This window comes from Psammomys obesus, unplaced genomic scaffold (assembly GCF_907164565.1).
Source record: "Psammomys obesus unplaced genomic scaffold, mPsaObe1.curated_primary_1811, whole genome shotgun sequence".
Classification (NCBI taxonomy): domain Eukaryota; kingdom Metazoa; phylum Chordata; class Mammalia; order Rodentia; family Muridae; genus Psammomys; species Psammomys obesus.
The window spans coordinates 34,898,472-34,923,162 of record NW_026596034.1 but is presented as its reverse complement, the minus strand read 5'-3'; the positions used below and the strand labels follow the sequence as shown (position 1 = coordinate 34,923,162).

Below are 24,691 nucleotides of genomic sequence, written 5' to 3'. Positions count from 1 at the left end.
GGGGTGCACCACCACGCCACCAGGCATTAGTGATTGATGAGAGAAGGCCCAGACCATTGTTGGGGGGACCACCCATGCACTGTAGTCCTGGGTTCTATGGTTCTATAAGAAAGTAAGCTGAGCAAGCCATGAGCAAGCCGGTAAGCAGTGCCCCTCCATGGCTTCCGCATTAGCTCCTGCCTCCAGGTTTTTGCCCAGTTTGAATTCCTGTCCTGACTTTCTTCAGTGATGGATGATGATGATGTGGGTGTATAAGCCAAATGAACCCTTTCTTCCCCAACTTGCTTTTGGCTGTCATAGCAACAGTAACCCTAACTGGGAATGACCTCATGACCAAGGCAACTCTTACAAGAGAAAGCATTTATTTGAAGTCTTGCTTGCAGTTTCAGATGTTTAGTCCATTATCATCATGGCAAGGATTATGGCAGCAGCATAGCAGGCCTGGTGCTGGAGAAGTCATTGAGATCTATGTCCTTCTCTGCAGGCATAGAGAGAGAGGGAGAGAGAGACTAGGCCTGGAATGGGCTTTTACACCTCAAAGCCCACCCCCAGTGACGAACTTCCTCCAACAAGGCCACAACTCTTAATCCTTCTAATCCTTTCAAAGAGGATTAAGTATTCCTCTTTGGTAACTAAGTATTCAAATGTATAAACCTACACAGGACCACTGTCTTTCAAACCACTATTTGTCTCAAGAACAAAACAACAACAAAAGATTTATTTTTACTTTACAAGTGTTTTGCCTGCATGTATGTATATGCACTGTGTACCTGTGTGTCCTGGGGGCCAGAAGAGAGCATTGGATCTCTTAGAGCTGGAGTTACAGGGTTGAGAGCTGGGATCCAAATCTCTGACCTCTGGAAGGACAGCCAGTGCTCTTAACCTCCAGGGCATCTCTCTAACCCCTTCTGCATTCTGTTTTTAAATTTAATTTTATTAATTTTGACTTCACGTATGTTTGTGTAACATGTTCATGCAGTGCCTTTGGAGGCAAGGAGAAGGTGTTGGGTCCCCACAGACAGACGGTTGTGAGCTGCCATGTAACTGTCTTTGGCTACTTTGTGGATTCTTTTTACTTCCACACTTTCAACCCCCTCACGCTTGACAGGAGAGGAAAAAAGGATAGAAGGGAAAGGAAAAAGCTCCCTGAATAAAGTCAGGAGTCAAAAGGGGGGCCATGTTATCGTTACACTACTTCCTGCTGATTAGGGGCGTCAAGTTCCTTGGGGCAAGTTTGATTTTTGTTGTCAGGATATCTAACTACTACTACTTCTTCGCACGCAACTCCTCAACAAACCATGACCAACAGCAACTACCATCACCACTACCAACATCACCAACACTAACCAAGCCCCACTCCACCTAGGGGGCCCTAGCATTTATATATCCTCTAAAAAGCCCTCGGGATTTCCAACATCACAGTATGGTGGGAACTATCTGCAGCTGGCAAAACCTTGCCCTATGGTTTTTGCACGAGGCAAATCGTAGTCAGCTGCTGTGGACAAGCTGAAGCAGCCCCAGATTGCACACCTGGGGATTAAAACAAACAAACAAACAAAAAAAAAAAACAATATTCCCACAATATTTTTATGTTTTCCAAAGAAATAAGAGCTCCGAAATTGTCACTACACTGCCATACGGATGCTGGGTCTCATGGAAGAACGGTTAGTGCCATTAACCCCTGAGTCATTGCTCTAGCTCCCACATTTTGCATTCTTAAAAAACAAAGCAACAACGAAAACATTACGTTGATTTGAGAACAGGGTTCATGTCCTTGAAGCTGGCATCGAATCTCAATCTTCTTGTGTCAACTCCTGAGCGCTGGGATTACAGGTACAGTGTGCCATCAGGCCCTGCAAAGCCATATTATTTTATATTTATTTTTTTGACAATGTTTGCAGCAATCAAGAGTGCCACCTAGTGGACACAAGGCTACATGGCCTTGCTGTACTTAGGAAGAACTTTCCCATGGGTCTGTGGGGCAGAGTGGCCGGGCCTGACTCCTGCTCTCTGGTGGCCCTTATCCAGGGGGGAAAACCTGCAGAACAAGGTTAGGACTCCTGAGCACAACAGCCTCTGCCTGTACCCCCACTTTGAGTTGGACACAGGGCTGATGCATCCCTTTGAACTTGACCCTAGGCAGCCTTTGGGGCTTCATTTCCTGTTCCCCCTGCCCTGTCCTGCTTGGGGATGATGGGGAATTGACTTCCCCTCAGAGAACCCCGAGCTCCCCCCCCCCCCCCGAAAGGGTTTTCTTATGTATTTTCTTCTGTCAACGCATAAGCAGTCAGGTCCCAGAGTCGCTACATCGAGAGTAATTTCAATTCATGAAGGTCTACAGGGGCGGGGGCAGGGTCTCCCCCCTCATTCTCCTGCACCCCCAGTGATTTCTAGCATCAGCACTATGCTCACGTTATTATGAGCTGGGTCCACCTGAGCCGTCTGAGATGCTTTCTTCATCTCAAGGTCCTGGGCTCGGTCCCACCCGCAGAGTCCCTTTGGTTGTGGGAGAGGGCATGTGCAAAGGGGTTACAGATTAGGACATGGCCATGTTGGGAGCATGCAGCTTCGCTCCATCTGAGCCTGGCCCATGTCTCCCTCTGCCTTTGACCTCATGGCCCCCTTTCGCACCTTCCTGCTTCTGCCATCTAGCCCAGAGTGCACAGGGCTGGTGGTTTCCCAGTCACCTGTTGCAGCCCCGTGGACTCTCACTGCTCGTCTCCTGCTGCCTTGCAAAGGCCCCGTCTGTGCCGACTCTAGGCAACAGGCTCATGTGTCCCAGGTCCCCACCTGAGCCTGCTGCTGTGAGCAACTGGTCATGTCCCAGAAGCTAGGCTGGTGCCTGCTGAGGGGACAGCGGCAGGGCTGACTGGTGTCTTTATAGGAGGTTGGAAGGAGAGAAGAAGTACAGCCAGGCCAAACAGTGGCAGGGACAGTGGGGATGCAGAAGATAGCTCAGGGATCACAGGATGAGGAGGACTGAATGAGGCCATGTGGTGCTGCTCCGCTCAGGAGGACGCCGGGCAAGGAAAGGCTGAAGGGTTCCAGGCACTGGCTGTAGCTGAGGCTGGCTGTCACGGAGCGAGGAGGGGGGCAACCCCGGCTGACATGAGAAATTTGGTGGCAGGTGAATTTGAAAAACGGGTCTTGTGAACTGCAGCGGGAAGCCTTAAGAGTCTCTCAGGGAGGGGTGGTGTGATGACATCTTCCTTTTAGGGTGGCCCTGGCCACTGAGAAGACCTGGAGCGAGATGGCAGCAGGTCAGACAGGAGGCTGCAGTGTGGTACAGTGTGGGCAGAGCAGTGGGACGTGTGATGGCAGCGGCCAGGAATGAAGGTGCAGAGAAACAGAGCCCTTCCCACTGTTTTCATATCTGCCTGCCTTGAGTCTGTGTCCTTCAGGCATCACGCGTGCAGAGTTCGCGCCTGCAGAGTTCCGGGGACTCTGCCGGGTGGAGGGCTGCCTATGCCTGGTCGCTGCTCCAGAGTGCAGTAGAATCCCTGGACCGGGCCGGTCTTAGATGCCTTTTCCAGAGGCTCCTCCTGCCGAGCATGGGCACACCTCACAGGGCCTCTAGAAACAAGGCTACCTGCTCAGGCTCCCAGGCTGGACATGTGCCTGTCATCCTAGCGCTTGGAAGGCGGAGGCAGGATTGAAAGTTTAGAGAGACTGCATCCTAAAACACACACACACACACACACACACACAAAACCACAGGTCCAAGCAAGATGGTCTAGTGGGTAAAGTAGCTCGCCACCAAGCCTTATGACATGACTTCAGTCTCTAGCATCCGTACAGTGCAAGGAGAAAAGCAACGCTGACATTGTCCTCTGACATTACACTGTGGCCTAGAACAACAATGAGCTCCTGAGGTCTGAACCCACAGGGCACTCTCTTCCCTGGAAATGACTGCCAAGACACCAAGCCAGGTTACAATGGAAAGAGCCTCCAGTTTGGCATCAGGACTGCCTATGTCCTAGCTGTGTGTCCCTGGCTGTGTCCTGGTTCAGAAGAGGGGCCCTGGCTTCTCATTATGAAAGGCCTGGAGAGACGTTTGACCCATGACACAGAAATTAGCATGCGAGGACGAACTCTTAAGTCTAAACAGCCAATTGGGATCTTTAAGTTTTTGGCTTATGGAGACAGGGTTTCTCTGTGTAGCCCTGGCTGTCCTGGATTCACTTTATAGACCAGGCTGGCCTCACACTCGGAGATCTGCCTGCCTCTGCCTCCTGAGTGCTGGGATTAAAGGCGTGCACCTCTTAAGTTTATACACGTCAGGTGGGGGCTGAATGAGGAAGGAGGGTGCTGAGGGCAGGGGTTGTGGCCTGACACGCCGTATATTATAGACTGAAGACCCATGCTGCCCTGGAGGACTCAAGGGTTGTCCTAGCTGGCTTAGCCTGACTCCCTCATGATGGTTCATGGAGTCTAACATAGCTTGAGGCTGTTCCCACTGACTCAGGTAGTTTTCACAGGGGCTCATAGGAGGGTGGGCCTCAAGTCAATCCAAGACATCTCAAGCAAGGCCAGGACTAGGCTCCTGGTTCTCAAGGACTGGCTGTGGGATGCTGAGAAGAGACAGCACTAGTGAAGCTTGGCTGAGCCAAAGGCTGCAGGCTTTTGATGGTCATGTGACTTCAGTCCACTGGGGGGAACTAGCTGCCCATTTTTTTTTTCTCCTTTGCTTTCTCCTCTCTGCTCTCCTTTTCAAAACTTCCAATCCCTCTATCCCCCCCCTTCCCCCGTCTAGGCCTCTTGGAGTGTTGAGATTACAGGTGTGAGCCACTACACTCAGCTGGGTTGATGTCATTAAAAAAAAAATTATGTGTGTGCTATGCCTCTGGAGGCCAGGGGAGGGCGTCGGATCCCCTGGAATTGGAGTAAGAAGCAGGCATGAGCTTTACCTGTGTCCTCTTCTAGAATAGCAAGTGTTCTTAACTTCTCCGCCACCTTTGCAGCCCCTGGTGTCATTTTTCCGGCTACAATTTCAAACAGCAAAGCTTCTGTTGCTGTGGGCTTCGGAGTAGTTCTCCTGCGCGACTGGGACGGTGGAGTTCTCAAGAAGAAGCTGCCCGTCAGTGAGGGGGCATCGCTGCTGAGAATTCTGGCGCTCCCCTGCACCCAGCCTCGAATTCTGGAGCTTCGCCGCACCCAGCCTCGGCTGTGTCTGTGAGCAGCCTCAGAAAAGGCACAGAAGGGCTGAAGGAAAGCTTTCCCGCTTTGGGGACAAGGCCGGTTGGCGTCTGCTTCTCTGTGTCAGACGCTCCACTAGCCAGCAGGATGGACTGCAGGAGGTTAGACGCTCAGCTTTTCCACCCTAGTTCTGGGGGGCTAGCCCCAGCTTAGGCTTTCTGCTCCCACATCCCTGCGATGCTCCCCGTTCCTCTGCTGCCAGCTCCTCTAATCTGCTCCCAGCCTCCTTGCTGGGAGCCATCTTCTATCAACCCCCCTGCGCTTAGATCCCTGCTAGGATCCCAGCCCCTCCGCCGCTTCCCAGCACCCCTTCAAGCCCCAGGCACCGCCTCCCAGAACCCGAGCGGCTGTCCCGAATACTCAGTTGCTCCTCCCTGCAGACTCAGGTTCTCCGCCCTCAGGCTCCGCCCACTCCATGTGAACTACAACTCCATTGGTTGATCTCTGCCTCGGGCTCCACCGCTAAATGGCCCTTCCCCAATTGGTGCTTGTGACCGTCCATCAGCGCTGTTGGTAGGGAATGGGCTGGGCGACCCAGGGAACCTTGCTGCCCTGGACGCACCGGAAGAAGCTCGGTCCCTGTAGGCTGTAGCGGGTGAGCCGGGGGGAGGGAGACCCGGGCGAGGCTGGGGACAGTTCAAGGAGGGAAGTCCTGCGGGGTGGCCCGAGCAAGCCGCCAAGGAGCCTTCCCACAGTTAAGGCTACTGTCAGAGAAGCGGAGAGCGCCAGGGAAGGGTGAAGCTGGGCTCTGAAGGGGTCTGTGGGCTTACCTTGTTTTCCAAGACAAACCCAGCGGGGTTCCTTTCAGCGGGGAGCTCAAAACCAAGTTTAGGGGGAGACGCCCTGGCCTGCACCCCTGCGCGGGGCTGGGCTGGGCTGGAAGAAGGGCGGTCAGTCGCAGAGGCCTCAGTGGGCTCCAGGACTCAGCATGGGCTTGGTGAGGCTGTTCAGATGGGGTGATGGACATTGCCCCAGGAACCAGGCAGAGGGTCATTTGGAGGCCCTAGTGGAAGAGCCCGAGGCACACCACAGCCTGCCACCAGCTTGGGGCTGTAAAGACCTGGCATTCTAACTCTTCAGAACAGACTCAGGGACCCCCTTTTCTATCATCGTGGGCCCAGCTGTTTCTGTCTTTGGCGGCCAGGAAGCACGACCAGGTGCCCTGGATGGCTTCATTCAGCCTGATGCCCTAATGTTAAAGGGTTCACCTGCGCTTATTAAAGCGTGGCAAGGCAAACTCCACTTAGGCCGTGGAGACGTGACTTGGTGATGGGATTTCACAGCTGGGGAGAGGTTGCGCTCCTCTGGGAATGGATCACCTGGTTGGGGGAGGGCAAGGACGTGATTAGCTACCAAGGGTGCTGGCGTATTGAGGACGGGCTGTAGCTGAGACTGGATTGTTCAAGGACTCGCACTGGTGGGTTTAGGAGACATGAGATCTGGTCAGGCAAAGACCTGGCCCTTGATTGTACCCAGGTGGGAAAGCAGTCACGTGTCCATTGTTCCTGGAACAAGTATTTGATGAGGCTACTCGTGCCCAGAGTGTGACTGCAGAGCTCAGGCCCTGCTGTGTGGCAAATGGCCAGGGCTGTGACTACGGGTGACCTTCGAGGGGCCCCTCCCGTTTGGTCCCTACCCTGTGTTCCCATCAAGCCATGGCTGGATGCACTGTGGTGGTCAGGGTCTCCCTGTGAGGCGTTCAGCAATGTCCCTGGCCTCTGCACAGTGACCATGAGCAGCAACCTCCCACCCTCACCCCCGATGCCACTTCTGAAAAGAAAAATGGCTCTGCTCCTTGCTAAGGCACAGGACAGTGGTCGTGAAGCTGGGTCCCTTTTTGTAGCCTTCAGATTGGAGCCAGGAGTCACATGCATGGCCTGGGGAAGGGCTGTGGGGTCAGGTGTCAGGTTGCCAAGGGGGACAAAGCAGGACAGGAGGGACGGGCTCACCCCTGAGTGAGGGCCACCAGGGAGGTCCTCAGAGGAAGTGACCTCTGAGCGGAGTGAAGGAATCGGCTTACAGCACTTGGAGGAGTCTCTCTGGAGTCTGTGGACTCTGGCACCTCCAAGCTTGTGGGTGGGAGGTCAGGATGGCATGGGCTCTCTGCAGCGTGAGTAGGAGGGGCTTCCCAGGAAAAGTGGCAAATGCTGAACAGTTAGTTGGAAACAAGAGCTGGAGAAGGACAGTGAGGGTTGACAAGTAGGAAGGAATCCACCCTTCGAAGGTGATTCTGACATCTCATGATGCCTTTGGAGCCTGCTTGGTGGGAGCCGCCACCAGCCAGCCTTGAGCCTCCATCCCTGACAGGAGGCTATATACCATGCCTTTAGTAGGCTTCTTCCTCCTCGATATGTATGTTTGTTTGTTTGTGTATATGAGTCCCCTATCTGCATGTACACCTGCATGCCAGAAGGGGGCATCAGATCCCATTATAGATGGTTGTGAGCCACCATGTGGTTGCTGGGAATTGAACTCAGGACCTCTGGGAGAGAGATAATACTCTTAACTGCCGAGCCATGGCTCCAGTCCTCCAGTCCTCAGTAGGCTTCTTGAAGTCTGACACTTAGGTGAGATACAACTCTGTCAGAAGCCCTCAGGCCTTCTGATCCCTGCTTGCTTCTGGACTGACTGACTGACTGACTGACTGAGAAGGACAGGGCCTTACTATGGGACCCAGGCAGGCCTTGAACTCACTACCCCACCACAGCCCCCCAAAAGCCTGGATTACAGATATCACCACCAGGCTAGGAGTGGGACAAACAGGAGTGCTTTGAGGCATGAAGGTCAGCCTGCAGGGGGGAACTATCATGTGCCCGTGTGTTGTCAACACATCTGTCATCTGCAGGAGAGTGCAGGGAGAAACAGACAAGGTTTTCGGTGACTTGGTAAATTCAAATGCCCTTTGGTAAGAGGAAAAATAAAACCCCAAACACTTGTAGCCACAGGTGGTGTCCTGGAAAGGCCCAGGGCTATTGGGGTGTGCTTGGCCTTCAGCCCTTGGTGAGTTTTCTGTGTGTCAGCTGACAGCCACCTTGCGCTACGGGCAGGGCAGGGCTCGGCTCTCCCGAGGCGTGCAGACAGTCTGCAGCAGCAATGGCACCATTCAGCCTCCCTGTGCAGGGCAAGGCCAGGCTGCACAGATGAGAGCAGGCAGCTCTCTACCCTCTTGCTTCTTGGGTAGAAATTAAGATACTGAGCCAGTTGGGTGGTGGAGTCTCACGCCTTTAATCCCAGCACTCAGGAGGCAGAGGCAGGCGGATCTCTGAATTTGAGGCCAGCCTGGTCTTACAGAGTGAGTTCCAGGACAGCCAGAGCTACACAGAGAAACCCTGTCTCAAAAAACCCAAAACCAAAAAAAAAAAAAAAAACCCAAAAACAAAAAAACAAACAAACAAAAAAAAAACCAAGCCACTTTACTGTCCCCTTTCTTGGAGTCTTTCCACTACCACCACCCAGGACAGTTTGGAGTCCTTCCTGAGCCCTCCCCGCACCCCGGTCTGCAGCTCTGACTCCAGGCCTAGTGCCGCGTTGGCATTTTCCATCGTAGATGGCCCAACCCTGCCTCAGAACACTTTGAAGTGGTCCCCACAGGGTTCCTGGTGGCCAGATGGCTTGAGAGAGCTGTAGAAGCCATCCTGTGAAGTCCACTATTCTGGCTGTTCAGGAGCACACTCTTCTTTACTGTCCCCCTCCTGAGCACAGGGCACCACGACTTCCCCTAAACAACTCTGACTTCTCTGGAAGTCAGTGGCTGTTTAAAACTCAGCTGGGGAGACCCATAACCTGAGTCCCAGATGGCTGAGCTGCTGCGCAGAGTTGCAGTCTCCAGGGGTCTGCTCGGTGCGACAGCACAGGCCTCGTCCTTGGAGGGAAGGGCTTCAGCTGTGCTGCTGCCTGCTCTCAAGGGGAGGCCAGCCCCGTGCTTCGTGCCCTGAGTGTAGGCTGGAGCTGCCGCTGAGAGTGTTACGTTGGCAGGGGGCGGGACTGGGTGAGTCCCCTCTCCTGCCTTCGTGATCAGTGTTCCCATGAGCCCTTGGAGGGACATGTCTTCTAGGGGAGCTTAGTAGCATGGAAGCCTGTCAAGAGCAGGGCCCCAGCTCCCTAAAAGACAGCAAAGATGTGGAGAGAGTGGGGCCTTGCACTGGTCTAGTGGGAATGTAAATTGGAGAACAAGATGGCAGCTCCTTAAAACATCAAAGTTCCACTCTCCTGTGTCTGAGGCTTGAGCATGTGGGTAGAATATAGAGAGCTGAAAAGAGGGGCTCAAGTACAAGGGACTGCAGCAACCCTCTCTAATAGTCCCATAGTAGAAGCAGCCCAGATGCTTGCCAGTTAGTGATTGGTGAACAAAATGTGGTACGTCCATACAATGGCATGTTATTCAGCCACGAAAAGAAGTGAGGTATTGATAAGTGCTAAAACATCACCATGTAGCTGGGCTGGCCTCAAGTCACAGCCACCTTACCCTCCTCTGCTTCAGTCTCCCATAGGTTAGGATTATGGGCTGTGCCACCACACCAGGCCAAGCAGTATGCTTCTAGAAGGAATCCAGGCTTCTTCAGTTGACTCGAGGGATCAGAATGGGGCCCCTGTACTTCACTGTGTCAGCTGCTAATTTTTACCCCGACAAATGAAAATGTCCATCAAGAGTGTCTAAGCTGCATCTTACAGTAAGTGGTCATTCACTGACCGTGGTCTTTCAATATTTCTGTGACTCTCATGTTGGGGTTTTTTCTCTTTTTCTGGCCTGCAGAGAGTTCCACCAAGCAGGCAAGATGGGGAATGCTAAGAGCCATTCGAGTCCGAAGACGTGCTCAAGGTTCTTGCCTGAGGAGCAGGCTGAGGTGGACAGGCTGTTTGACACCCTGTCATCTAATAAAGGCAGCTCGGCAACAGGAACATTCTCTCTGGAGGCACTGAAGGCAAGAGCGACCAGGTGGAGGGGATTTAGGGTCTGCAGTTGTGCCAAGCACCAAAAAGCCAATTTTTGGTGAAGGGTCCTTTTTTTTTTTTTTTGGCATTGTGGGCTCTGTGACTACACTGCTCTGTCCTTTAGGGTGAAAACTCGCCATGGGCCATGCACGAACAACACCCCCACCCCATTTTTTTTTTGAGACAGAGTCTTGGCATATGCCAACACTGGCCTAGCCTGGAACCCACTGTATAGCCCAGGGTGGCCTTGGATGGATAGTGATTCTCCCCTCTTAGCCCGCTGAGTGCTGGGCTCAGTGTGAAAGTGTGAAAGCACAGTGTCTTATTATATGAACCAGAGCGAGGACCTGGGACAGGTGTGGTTGCTCCTGCCCCTGGGCCCCACACTCAGGAGGCTGACCAAAAAAACGGCTGCTGAAAATTTGATCCTGGGCTATAGGGAGGCTTGTCTCAGAAAACAGGAAGAAGGGTCAGAGGGAAAGATGGAGGGAAGGAGAGAGGGAGAGGGAGGAGGAGAAGGGAGGGAGAGAGGGGACTTGGAATGGACTGTCACTGGGCCGTTCAGGACATTTCTAACTTGTCACAACATGAGAGGAGGAAACGCTTGACACCTCAGCTTCTGTTACCTGTAGAATGTGACCCTGACATCAGGGAAGGTCACAGCACTCCTTGTCCAGTGCCAAAGTCTCGTCGTAAGAAGTGAGAAGTGGCTATGCCCTCAGGGTGAGCATCCTTGAGCAGGTGTGCCCTTGCTCCTTAAGACACGGACACAAGCAAATATCAGCTTACCCCGGAGGCCTGGGACTGGGTACAGTGTGCAAAGCCATTCTAAAGGCTTAGCTTCCAGAGCAGCGATTCTCAACCCATGGGTCGCGACCCCCCTGGAGCCAACCACTTCTTTCACCGGGTCGCCTAAGACCATCAGAAAACAGATATTTACATTATTATTGGTAACAGTAACAAAATTACAGTTACGAAGGAACAACATAATTTCACGGTTGGGGTCAGTGCAATGGAGGGACTGCATCAAAGGGGTTGCAGTATCAGGAAGGTTGAGAACCGCTGTTCCGGAGCATGGCAGAAGATAACTGATGGGCCTTTAGGGACCCACAGTCACGTGTTGCAGGACATTTGATCACACCGTGAACCCCGAGATTGTGTTATTTCCTGAAAGAACCTGTTACTAGTTGTGGTGTGGCCCAGCCCTTAGCACACACCTTTAATCCCTCTGGCTGGAATATACAGACATGCCCTTGTACAAACCTTTAATCCCAAACAATGAAGGCGAAGTCAGTTTGTAGAAAGAAGAACCCATGTTTGAAAGTGATATCTAATTGAGTGACAGAAAAAGTGATGAACCACAGAAGGATTTGGCAGAATAGGAAATGCCCAACTCTCCCAAGAACAGCACAGGAAAGGGAGGCTAGTTAAGAGCAGAGTAGGAAGAGAAGAGGCAGTTTTACCGGTAGAATTTTACAGAAACAGGTTAAAGAAAAAAGGAATGAGTTGCAGGTGAGGACAGAATGAACTAGAGAATGAGTAGGAGCCAAGAGATTAGAACAGATTGCTGGGGTTAGTTTGAGGCCATGCAGAGCAATGTAGAGGCTGAGAAAGAAACCAGATTGAATAAGTCATCTGGGAGAGGAGTCTGAACCAGAACAGCTGAGTTGGACCAGCCAGGCAGAGCTCAAAAAGAGCTAAAAAGGATGAGCTTATTCAGCACTAAGTCTCAGAGGCTGAAAACATCCTAGGCCTAGAGTAGAGTGTAGAGAGGCTAGAAGCTTCCAGGACTAGGCCTAGGTTAGCAGATGGAGTCAGTAAGCCTCCAAGAGGACAATTACATCGGGCGAATAAAAGTTACATTTACAACTACGTTCAGCCAACCAGCTGCTCCAGAAGTTACCGGAGCCCCAGATTTGGTGTATGTGCGTAAGTGTACGTGTGCATGCATGTATGTGGGTGACTCAGATGCAGCTAGGCCCAGCATAGCGTATGCATGTAGCTGCAGCAGACAGATCAACCATGTATGAGGGAGGAGCCTGGCAGCAAATGCAGCATTCAGAAGGGACAAGCTGCTGGTGTCCTGACCCTGCTCTGCAGGACACCTGTGACTGTGAGACACACTCTCTTTCCACTTCATCACCACATCAGGTGTGATGCTCCAGCCATTTGTAGAACATTAAGGTCTTAAGAGTTGGTCGGTCTGATGGGTGGTGTTGCAGCTCAGTGGGAGAATAATTACTTGGCAATTGTGTGGCTCTGGGTCCCCTCTGCATCAATGCAAAGGGACACAAGGAGTGAAAATAGTTTAAAACATGGAAGGAATAAGAGCCAGCTAATATATAGTGGCCCAGTGTAGAGATCACACCAGCTCCCTACAGACATGGTCCACGTGTTCATGAGCTCAGACCGGTGCTGCGGCTACGAGAATCTATGGACACGGTCCCCAAGCGGCATGAGTAGCAGAGGCAGGAAGGCGATGTCTGGCCTGGAGAGACTGGAGTATGAGGTGTGGTCTGTGACTAGACTGGCAGTCTCTGATGCCCATGGTGAGCTGGAGTGCTTTGGTTCTTTCCTGTTTTACGTGTTTCTTTTGGTTTTGCAAGACAGGGTTTCTCTGTGTAGTCCTGCCTGTCCTGGAACTTGGTCTGTAGACTAGGCTAGCCTTGAACTCTCAAAGATCTGCCTGCCCCTCCCTGGAGTGCTGTGCAATGCCACCACCCAGCTTATTTTATCTCACACCGCAGATCAAATCCTGGATCTTCCACGCGGCAGCAAGTCCTCTAGCACTGAGCTCCACCCCAGCCTGAGCCAGTACACTTCTCTGGTTGGGGGAGATGGTACCGTGGGGTCACAGGCAGATCATGCAGCCATAGGCAGCATCTGTGGGACAGTGGTTGGCCTTGTCCTCAGCTTGTTTTCCAGTGAACCCTGCCTGACCCTCTCTTCTGTTTGTCCCCGACAGAGCCATGTCAAGGAGGATCTCCCCCAGGCGATGGTCACCAGACTATATAACGGCATGTGGAGGGTCAAAACGACCCAGAAGGCACACGGGAGCCAGGGGAGCCAGGGGAGCCAGGGGAATGTTTCCCGGGAGCAGTTCACAGAGTTCCTGTCCCATCTGTTGAAAGGCAGCTTCGAGGAGAAGGGCCATATGGTTATCCAAATGCTCTCAGCTACAGAGAGTACTGTGAAGGCCAGGGACATCCTGAAGGTAGACGCTTGGTGTCCAGGGGTGGGGGATCTGGGACAGCCAGCGGCTTAGGTGAATGCAGCATCATGGTGCTGGCCAGCCTCAGGATGCTGAGCCCACAGGATGGCAAGATTTGTTTACTTATTACATACATAGTTTTCCACCTGCATGTAGGCCTGCAGGCCAGAAGAGGTTACCAGATCTCATTATAGACGGTATGGTTGCTGGGAGCTGCGCTCAGGGCCTCCGGAAGAACAGCCGGTGCTCTTAACTTCGGAGCCATCTGTCCAGCCCGATTCAGAACTCTTGAACTAGGACTTTGGCAAGCTTCTAGGTGGGCTAAGTGTTACCAATGAAATGAAAGCCAGGCCTGGCGTAAAGGTCTGGCATCAGAGGGTCGAAGGCCAGCCTGGCCACCTTGGTAAGATCCTGTGTCAAAATTCTACAAAAAGGGGGGCCAGGAATGTATCCTCACCTGGTGGATGTTGACCTAACATCCATCCGGCCCACCGGCCCATCCCCAGCAGCTTTTAAAACCAGTATAGTGGCCCACATCTGTAATCCCAGCACTTGGCAGGGAGAGGCAGGGTGATCAAGAGTTCAAGGTCATCCTCAGCTACATAGCAAGTTTGGTGCCAGTCCTGGCTACATGAAGTGCCAAAAAAAGAAAAAAAAAAAAAAGAAAAGAAACAAAAGAATGCGTAAATAGGATGGCTCAGAGATTAAGAATACTGGCTGCTCTTCCATAAGACCCAGGTTCAAATCGCAGCACCCACATGGCAACTCACAACTGTTTGTAGCTCCAATTCCAGGGGACCAGGCACCTTAACAGACATACATGCAGGAAAAACACCAATGCACATAGAATAAACACAAATCTTAAAAAAAAAAAAAATGAACATATGAATAGCCACACAAGGCAGGTGATGCCCACACTGGTCCATTTCGATTGATACTAAAAAGATAACTGTCACTGTCCTCACTGCGATGTACTGGGAGTAAGTCGGGGAGGGCTTGGCTCTAACAGCGAAGTATCTCCCAGTTCACAGAGGACCTGGTGGCCTCTTTGGTGCATGTGCTGATCCACTGGCCTGAGCTTCGAGGCTGGACTTGGAAGAAATCCACGGTGTGCCCCGAAAGCATGCAGGCCATGGCTGCCCAGCTGCTCTCAGAGATGAAGTTTCAAGGCAAGTGTGGACTGTCCTCTGTCAGTTTAAAGTGTGGGACTGTCCTGTCAGTGTTAATTTAAAGTACGGGCTATAGTTATTACGTTGCTGTATCTAACCCGCTATCACAATCAGTTTAAGACACAGACGCCTGATAGATTTTAGAATTGCCTTATCTTCCTGGGGCACTAAACTCCCTTTACCTCCCAGCCCCCACCCCAGGCCAGCTCTAATAATTTCTACCTGGCTACATCCCATCCATAATTCCATAAACACTTGTTTATTCTCTCATCTGGGCCGCTTCGTGTGCTGAGGTCAGAGGGACACAGCCGGGGATCTGAGCTCATGTTTTCAGCTTTGCTTGACAGCGTTTTACCAAGCCAGAGATCTCCGATGCCATGAAATTCTTAGTTTCTTCAGCAAGGTTTAGATGATTAATTTGAGGTCTCCTTTCTTCAGTGTAGGTGTTGATAGCTGTAAAGTTTCCGCCTGAACGACCCTTCAGCTGCATCCCAGAGGCTGCCATGTGCTGCTTTGGTTGTTATCCATCGTAGTAGGTTTTTTTTACTTTTCCTTTCTTTCTTTCTTTTGCTTTTTTAAGACAGGGTTCCTCTGTGTAGTCTTGGCTATCCTGGGATTGCTTTGTAGTCCAGGCTGGCCTGGAACTCACAATGATCCTCCTACCTCTGCCTCTCAAGTGCTGGGATTAAAGGTGTGTGCCCTCATGACAGGCCCATCTAGTGTTTTAAGACGTTTATGGATTTAGTTTTATTTGTGTGTGCACAAATGTGTGGGTGCCTGTAGATGCCACGGACTGACCCAGCTGGGTCCCACAACCGCGGGAGAATCAGGGTTTTTGGATATCAGGTTAGACACAGGTAGACGAATGACAGAGGCCATACCGAAGAGTGTTTGATTCTGCTGCAATTTTACTGAAGTCAGGCTAATAATTTTATAATAATTGCATAAGGAAACACCTTAAAGTTGGCATACTTCCCAGAACACTTAGATTTTTACCAAGAATACAAAGTTTACACTTTGACTCAAAAGTGTAGCCAAACATAAAGCAGTGCCCACAAGAAATCTTGGCCTGAGAACTTTTTGATCAAAGCAAACAAAGGACAAAACCTCAAACTGCAGTTTCATTATTGCTAACCAGTGAAGAGGAAAGTCAGGAGCTAAGTCAGATGCCTGCCAAAATCTTTCTCTGCATCAAAGTCTAAATACACCTTTGTTAATCGTCCTCCCATATGTCTTGCTAAAGATTTATAATCTTCCTTAGAAACAAGACGCCGAAGGGAGGCATGCTCGAGCCAGCTGTACTTTCCTATGCTCTCTTTTCCTAAGTAGGAGCCCATTATTTTTTTCACTATTCTTGTAATGCTTTTTAATACTAAATCTGATTCATTACTTCTCTTAAAATTATTTTTCTTCCATTCTATTCTTATTAAAGCTTTTAGTAATCTATCAAAAATATGTTTCCTTGAATAGTTAATTGTGCTGTCCCAAGAATAATAGAGAAAAATCAAAAGGCTCATTAATCCAACCCCACAACCGCAACCGAGAAAGCATAGAAATCTCAGGATACGTCTTTTTAGCTTAGGTGGTGGTGGTGTGTGTGTGGGGGGGGGGACACTTGCCAGGGACCTCCAGGGAGCGTGTTCCCGAAGAAAACGTATCTCCCGTCTATTGGCACAATCTATTGCTATGCTACACTGACGACGCTGGAGTGGGTGTAGCATGTAGAGGCAAGAAGAGGGCGTCAGACCCTCTGGAGCAGGAGTTCCAGGCACTTGAGACACTGGTGCTGGAGATCCAACCTTACCACAGGGTGCAGTGGAGGCAAAGGCAGTCGGATCTTTTTAGTTCAAGGCCAGCCTGGTTTATAGAGTGAGTTCTAGGATGGCCAGACCTACACAGAGAAACCCTGTCTCCAAAACAAAATAAAATAAATCCAACCTTGCTGAGTTCACACCTGGGTTCTACTCCCTGGGATTCCGAGGTGTGAACTGAGCCTTCCATCTCTTTCTGCAAGTTCAACTATGTATGTTCCTCCTGTCTCCATGGCAGTTTAGTAGGGTCTAGCATAACCTCCACTTTAAACCCAGTGACCCCGAATTCAAGATCCAGGGATGCCGTACAGGTTACCCTGTCACCTCCGCTCTTTGGAGTTAGGTAGCGGAGAGCTACACTGGGTATTTTTGGAAAGAGATGTGGTTAGTAGTTGGTAAAACCTGCCTTTCCCAGGCAAGCCAGCGGTGCTCCATGAGCCACAGCCTATCCTGCCAGGGAACAGTACAGGTCTCCAGCCTTCTGCTAATCTTTGGGGCCAAAGTCCTTGGTTGGGTATGGTCACTGGAGCTGTGGGGTTCCCAAGCTGGCCTTCCTTGTAAAGGCCTCCTGTCATCACAGGCTTCCAGAGGGCAGTTTGAGGAGAGGAAAAACCAGAGATCAAGCTGTTCAAATCTGTACCAGCCAATGAAATAGGCCAGCCCACAAGATGTCAGATTTTCTAGTGGTCACATTAAAATAGTACAAAGGTTGGCCTGAGGCTGTGCCTCAGTCAGTAGTGCCTGGTGTGCACAAAGCCCTGGCTTCAAGCCCGGGCACTGCATAAATCAGTTGTGGCACACATCTGTAATCTCAGCATGTGGTAGGTGGAGCCAAGAGGGATGAGAGTTCAAGGCCATCCTCAGTATAGTGAGCTTGAGGTCAGCCTGGATGACATGAGACCCTTTCTCCAACAAGAACAAAATTATACAAAGAAACAGACGTGAGTTTTGCTAATATATCCAAAATATGCTTCCAATATAATGTGAATATTTTGGTATTTCACAGTAAGTCGTCATAGTGGGTGTTTAAAATTAGGAGTGCTCATTAGATCTATGACATGCCTCAGCTCAGACGAGCCGCCTCCCAGTGACTTATGGTTTTTAGCTTGGTCCTTGCAGGCTTGGACAGTGGCCGTAAGGTGACACAATGGGCTCAGTAATGCCAATCCCCTCTTTCCTTAGATGGCCACAAGTTTCTGGGCCCTCAGTTCCTGGACCAGGTCTGCGACCAAGCCATGATCCAGGACTGGGTGTTCCACGTGCCCCACATGGGCATGTTTCTGAGTGTGGTCGTCCACAGGGGCCTTCGCCTCCTGAGCTCATCCTTTGACCTCTCCACACTGGTCCCCGAGTGCCACGTGGACCGAGGGAGGCCGTTTGAGAGCATTCTGGACATGCTGGCCGTCATCTACCTCAACTCCCACCTGGAGGCCGAGCACCGGCACGTCTGGCGCCTGCTGTTCTCCACACAGCTCCACGGGCAGAGCTTCTCCCAGCTGTGCAGCCATATCACGCACCAGGGGCCCTGCCTGCTCGTCCTCAAGGACAAGGACGGCTACGTCTTCGGTGGCTTCGCCTCCTGCTCTTGGGAGCTTAAGCCTCAGTTCCAAGGTAAGACTCCAAGGCGGCAGGGGGTACTGTGCCGGGCAGTGTTAACTCCCTGGAAAGGGAGTCTTAGGCTCGGCCAGAGCAGGCCTTTAATAGATGTGGGAAGATCCCGCCCATTGTTGGTGGTGCCATTTTGTGGGCGGGGCCTAAGCTGTATAAGAGTAATGAAAGCCAGCTGAGAGCCAGTGGGCACTGTGGATGTGCCCTCTCTGTGGTTGTGGTGTGCCCAGCTGCTTGAGTCCTTGCCTGGACTTCCCCAAAATGATGAGCCATAACCTGGAGTTAGTTATGAGACAATCCCCAGTCCCTGTGCTGCTTGTTGCTCGGGTCTTATCGGAGCCACTGAAGTGAAGCTTAGGACACTGATCTTTGTTGCCGTGACCAGCTACCTGCCAAGAGGCTGTGTCATGGCTCAGGGTTTGCAGGGTCACAGGTCATCATGGTGGACAAGGCAGCGGGAGCAGGTGCCGGCTGCTCGCCTACATCTTGGTGGGTTAAGGAGCATTGTAGTGGGGCCGGAGAGACGCTCAGAAGTTAGAGCCCTGGTTTGAGTCCCCGCACTTACGTGGCGGTTCCCAGCTGCCTAGCTCCAGCTCCAGGGGATCTGATGTCCTCTTCTGGCCCCAGGGTCACTGTGCACACATGGGACGCACATACATACATGTAGGCAAAACACGGGTACACACATTTTGTGGGGGGCAGGACAGAAGTAACCTGTGAGTCTCCTCAGCACCCTCCTCCTCCTCTGCCTAGAGGTTCCATAGCAACCCCCAGACAGCCCCACGTGTTCAGACAAGCGAGCCCATGGGGGACATTTCACACTCGAATCATGGCAGGGACCTAAACCCTGAGGGCTTGAAGTCGCCTCGGGAGGGCTGGGGAGATGGCACAACCTTCAGCTTCTGTACAGGTTTGCACACACGTCGGCTTGCACACGCACATGCCTGGCTCCTACGCTGTGATAGAACTATTATGCTTCTCCTGGCATCACAGACTCCTTCTTTGGTCCTGGAAGGGGGGGGGCATCAACCCTGACTCAGATGTCACCTGTCACCAGACAGATGCCCGGATGGGGTGAGTCACCTCTTCACGGGGTGCCTATGCTTGCTGCACTGCCCACTACCGACTGTGGTGGCCTGGCGTGCCCCTCCCCCTTCTGCTTGTATGGCTTTGTTGGCTACAGAAGCTCCATGTGTAACCGGGTCAGCTGTACCCTTCCTTCACTGCCCTCCCAGGAGCTGTCCCCACGGAGGACCCGCTTCCTGTGCCCACACACGGCCAGCTTTCACTCAAGGTGCCATCATGGTGCCCCTCTGTTACAGTGTGCCTCAGTTCTTCCTTCTCTTCCCCCTGCAAATCCAGCTCTGGAGGCCGGGGCGGGGGAGGGAGGGGTCGTGCCAGGCGTGTGTAGGTGGTACTGCCATTCCCAGAGAGCTCCTGGTCAGGCTGATGGTCACAGGGCCGGGAGGGAAAAAGTCGGTTTGTTGAGGCTCGTTGCATGCGTGTGCTGTTTGCCCTGTTGTCCTAGGAAGCGGTTACCCTGCACCCCACTAGAGACTCCGGGTCAGGCTGAGCTTGCCACCTCACTGTACCCCTACAGGCTCCACTCAAGGGTTGAGTGAGGTCTCGGATGAAACCCACTTCCTCCGGAGCCTTTGCTGCAGGACTCCCTGCAGCAAAGGTTTTGAGACAGTCAGGCTTTGGCTCTGGTGCAGAGGGCACTTTCCGGACTCCCACGTGCTCTGCGGCTTGAGCCTGGTGCACAGCAGGTGGTCCACACTGACAATGGGATATGGTGGTGGAGCTCTTGGGTTCAACTCTTGTCGCCTGGTCTGAAGATGGCCACACTGTCTATTCACTGTCATCAGATCGTTGAGCCCTCAGCCTCTCCTCCTAAGTTCTTAGACATCCATAAGTCTTGTCCTGTGTGGGGTCTGGGGCCGGGCCTCTCATCACCACTCCATACCTCCCTCTGAAGATGCACAAGATCTTAGTTGCTGCATCCTGAGGCTCAGCCTGTTGGTGTTGGCAGTTCTTGGTGTCTGGCTCTGAGGCAGTGACTGCTCTCCTTGGCTCTCCGTCATTTCCAGGGGACAGCAAGTGTTTCCTGTTCTCCGTCTTCCCCAGCATGGCCACGTACATGCACACGGGTTACAATGACCACTTTATGTACTTGAATCAGGGTCAGCAGACCATGCCCAACGGACTGGTAAGCAGGAGGGGGAGGGGTGTCCCACCAGCCAGGTGTGAGAGCGTTCTGTCCCCCTGTGGTATGTGCTGAGAGCCAATGCTAGAGCACATCTTCCTTCGCAATAGCCATGCCTTTGCCGGATGTCCCCCTGGTCTGTGTGCAAACAGTCCAGCCGTTTCCCTGGTTCCCGAACGATTGTTCTGCAGCCGTCACAAGCTACTGCCGTCTGCCTCACACCCGCATGTAACTGCACAGTGAGCCCATGTGCTGAGCTTGGTGGTGGCAGAAGGTCCCTGAGCCGGGGCCTCTGGGCACTGGTCTAGTTAGTGGTAACTTCATGAGACAGAAAATGGGCTCTATGTGGTGGCCGTTTTCTTGCCTGTTGCTAGCCACAGGAATAAGAGGAGAGGAGGGGATAGGAGGGGAGGGGAGGAGAGAAGAAATGAATGGGGGAGGTAGAGGGGAGGGGAGAAGAGGGGGCAGGTGAGCAATGGCGGCTGGATGGGTAGTGGTGTAGTGTGACAGATGCTCATAAGGATGTTTGGCATGGGTGAGAGCCATCCAACCTGCTGGCCTCCACCCCCCCACCCCCCGCCCATGCTTCTTGATGAGTCTTCTGGGAAGGCCCAGCTCTGTGCTTGCTGAGCTGAGAGCCAAGGCTGCCAGCTACAGAGGGTCAGGGTTTCCCTCCCAAGCTGCTGCCAAAGCAAATGGGAGGGACATGGTCGGGTTCCCAGGACACCAGAGTTTAGGCATGGGCCCCCTCCCAGAGTAGGCCTGGCTGTCAGCCTCAGGAGTAACCTCAGTATCCACAGGACCATTAGTCTTTGGCCTGGGGACCAAAAGTGGTCTCTAGACATAGGCTCAGACCCCTACAGTCCAAGATGGAAGCAGGTAGCCACCACATGTACCCCAGGCCCACCAGGGACAAGAGGGTGTGACAGAGGCGACCTTAGGACAAAGCTGTCCGGGAGGCAGGGTTACAGCGGGCTTGAGCCTGGCAGAGGGAAAAGCATTTGAGTTGCCGCTCTCAGCCTGCCACCTTTTCTGAGGGAGAGTCATTGGGCAGAGGTCGGTTTCCCGTGGGGACAGGACACAGGGGTCCCTGTGCTTTAGCTCATCCCCAAGTGCTGCCCAGGGCGTCTGCAGATTTTCTAGTCTGCTGTCCCTTGTGTGTAGCCTTGCAGAGAGCTGTGGAGTGTAGTTTGATGGTGTCCATGACCATTTAGCAACTCGGAACATGATTATAATCACAACCCTGCTTTCCCCATGTCGCAGGCTGGTTCCACTACCACCCTCTCTTTCTGAGACAAGGTCTTTTAGCTCAGGCTAGCCTGGAACTTTCTGTAGCTCAGGCTAGTCAAGAACTCAGGCTCCTCCCGGTTCTCTGGAGCGATGAAGCTCATTGTTTCTGAAGTTCTGGACCTGCTGATGGCTGCTGACACTGTTGCCTGCCCCACTCTGCAGGGCATGGGCGGGCAGCACTATTACTTTGGGCTTTGGGTGGCCGCCGACTTCGGGAAAGGACACAGCAAGGCCAAGCCTGCATGCACCACCTACAACAGTCCACAGCTGTCTGCCCAGGAGGAATTCCAGTTTGACAAGATGGAGGTGTGGGGACTTGGCAACCTCCCAGAGACCCATCTGGTGAGTTTTCCATGGCTGTGACCTCATGCAGAGCCACGGTCTTTCTGCTTCTTACTCTTCACTCTGCCTGCTTCTCCATCCAGGGCCAGCTTGTCCTTACCAGCTGTGGGCCATGCCAGGACGCATGCAGCAGAGTGGAGTGTGGGTTTGCCTCAGAGAGGGGGACCTCCATAAGCTCTGCACCCAGCCCAGCTAGCTGGCCCACCCTACCTGTGTGCAAGAACAACAGGTTTCTGCATGACCCTGGCAATTGCATCCCAGCCAGGGAGACTTCAGGGTACCCATGCCACCTGGCCTCCTGTGGCTCCAGTCTGATAAGCCAACCGCTGGGAGGGAGTCACTGTGAGGTCTGGGTTGGGGGGAGCTGCTATCTCCTCCTGTTCGTACTGAACATACCCACCCCTTTCTTCCCAAGGCCAAGAACAAGAAGAGCATCCTCGACTCAAATCCTGATGCCCGGGCCATGCTGGAGGCCAGTGGACGGACCCGCCACAGTGAGGGACTGCGGGAAATCCATGATGATGGTGATGACTGAAGCTCCTGGACAGTGGACTTCCTGGAGCAGGAGCAGGGACTCCCCCAGGGATGCACACAGCACCCAGGTTCCTCACTGCTGGGCCAAGCGGAGCTCTCCAGACCATCCGCCCTCACTCTGGCTTAGCCTTAACTCAGAGCCACATGGTCACACCCAAGGCCATCATGGACATACTTAATCCGAACACAGCCATGCCAAGAAAAATCCCTCTGAAGCCATAATTGATGGGTGTCGCCCCCCAGGGACCCTGAGTGTAGGTTAGAACCTTGGCCTTATACTTTTTTTTTTTTTTTTTTTTGTCGTCAATGGCATCTTAATTCAAAGTGGACAGTTGTAGACTTTAAGATGGACTCCAGCAATCCTGAAAGACTGAAGATTACTCAGGCGGGCAGCTGCCCATCACACCTTGAGCCATCACTGTCCAGTTTCATCCACTCCAAAGAGCTGTGAGCCTCTCTGTGAGACCTCTACCTCTTCCGTTGTTTGCCTTTTGCTGTAAATGTCAACCTTTATAGATCTGATAAAGGTTCTACCTTTGATGATACAGCTTGTTCCAATTAACAGCCATAGTACAGCTGGCTGTGTGCATTTCTCCTATTCTGCATTTTTTGCCCAGGAGGCTCCTGGAATACTCCATGTACCAATCTTGAGCACAGCAGAAAGGTCTGAGGCTAGCACCTTTTGAATACCGGTGCCATTCCTGTGCTGGAGGGCATGTGGTGCTGACAAGAGCTGGGCCATTTTGGTTTTCTTGGTAAGAAGCCTGTGGTCAATGGTTTGTGGGATAGAGACAGAAAATACTAGAATCTTCAGACAGTCCCACTGTAACTTCACAGAATTAGGTCACTGTGCTGTGGAATAGTTTTTGTTTTGTTTTTTAAGTCTGAATCCTCAGACTTTTCTTTCTTTAAAATAATTTATTTACTTTTATTTTATGTGCATTAGTGTAAAGATGTCAGATCTCCAAGTTATAGACAGTTATGAGCTGCCATGGGGGTGCTGGGAATTGAACCCAGTCCAATTGGAAGAGCAGACAGTGCTCTTAATCACTGAGTCATCTCTCCAGCCCCTTGCTTTGTTTTTTGAGACAGGGTTTCTCTGTGTAGCCCTGGCTATCTTGGAACATACTTTGTAGATGAGGCTGACCTCGAACTCAGTGATCTACTTGCCTCTGCCTCCGAGTGCTGGGATTAAAGGCATGCGCCACAACTGCCTGATAAGTGTTTTGTTTGTTTTAAAATAAAAATGTAGTGGTGTGTCTTGTTGGTAACAGACCTGTGGTGACCAAGGCTTGGTGTGACCCCTTGGGAAGTCATGACACTATGGCCCCCATGCTCTCTGACCTCTGTGCTGGGATGGAATTCCACCCCTCAAGACGGCACCCAAAAGTGTTTGCTCACAGTGCAGCCCTCTTGGGGTGGTAGCAGGCTCTGTTCCCCCCACACACACCTGTAATGTTTTTGAGGGCCCAAATGTTTGTGGGGTATCAGCCAGGCCCCAAGGAACTTTCCATTTCTTGCAAATGAGGAGTGTGGCCTTCTGTGAACCAGGAACAAGAATTCAGCTGTAAGTGCCAGAGACCTACCTCCATGCTGAGCTGACCGGACCCAAAAAGTGTTGGAGGGAAACGGTAAAGAAGCACAGACCGCACTGCAAACATGGTTATAACACATGCCTGAGTGAAGTGCTGGAAGGATGGAGATGAGAAAGGACAGCTCTGGAAGGTATGCCCCTCCTCCTGTGTGCCCCCGGGAGGTCACTCTGCACAGTGGGCCACAGCTGTGTGGCCACACGTTATCTCTCAGCGTTGGCTTTTCAGTGAGTTGCTCAGGGTTTCTCCCCATCTGTCAGCTGTGTAGATGCTCCATCTTGTCAGGTAGGTCAGCATCTTATTGGAGACTGACTGTTGCTACAGTGGCCATCCTTGGTGTGTCCATGATTGTGTCTCTGGGATGAACTGAGTGACTAGTTGGTTTAAAAGATGCCTTCTCTCTCTCTCCCCCCCTCCCCCTCTCCTTCCTTCTCTCCTTTTTGGTAATACTGTGGGATGCAACCCAGGGCTTTGAGCACGCTAGGCAAGTGCTCACTACTGTGCTTTGTCCTCAGCCCTTGGCTTTATGAGACAGGGTGTCCTATAGCCTAGGCTAGCCATGGACTCAAGGTCCCCCTGCTTCTGCCTCTCAGACACCGCGGCTACAGTTGTGCCGGCTGAGGTGGGTCAGCGCTCACCGTCACTCACCCTGTAACATACGGAGTGCCTGCCCGCTCACCAAGGAGCGTGGCCGTGGACAGCTTCCTTTTTCAAAGTGTTCTGGCTTTCTAGGGTGTCTTTTTGATTTATGAGATTCTTTTTTTTTTTTTTTCTTTTTGAGGGCGGGAGAGGGGCTCAGC

General features: G+C 52.2%; 1 protein-coding gene and 1 long non-coding RNA gene across 3 annotated transcripts; one reads left to right on the top strand and one right to left on the bottom strand.

Moving 5' to 3' along the window:
* Positions 1 to 357: 357 nt before the first annotated feature.
* Positions 358 to 5,534, bottom strand: LOC129686900 (uncharacterized). The gene is made up of 3 exons (XR_008721711.1): positions 4,908 to 5,534; positions 1,748 to 1,853; positions 358 to 478 (listed from the first exon to the last, which is right to left on the bottom strand). It is a non-coding gene; the product is annotated as an uncharacterized LOC129686900 (long non-coding RNA).
* Positions 5,535 to 5,739: 205 nt separating this feature from the next.
* Positions 5,740 to 23,514, top strand: Meak7 (MTOR associated protein, eak-7 homolog). Of its 2 annotated transcripts, none has more exons than XM_055621047.1 (8): positions 5,740 to 5,791; positions 9,950 to 10,118; positions 13,094 to 13,342; positions 14,364 to 14,508; positions 17,502 to 17,930; positions 20,018 to 20,136; positions 21,586 to 21,765; positions 22,181 to 23,514. In XM_055621047.1, the coding sequence occupies exons 2-8, from the start codon at positions 9,972 to 9,974 to the stop codon at positions 22,298 to 22,300; spliced, it is 1,389 nt and encodes a 462-aa protein (XP_055477022.1). In that variant the 5' UTR covers positions 5,740 to 5,791; positions 9,950 to 9,971; the 3' UTR covers positions 22,301 to 23,514. The 2 variants fall into 2 exon arrangements, with proteins under 2 accessions (XP_055477022.1, XP_055477023.1); XM_055621048.1 differs by having other exon boundaries at positions 5,773 to 5,777.
* Positions 23,515 to 24,691: the final 1,177 nt, after the last annotated feature.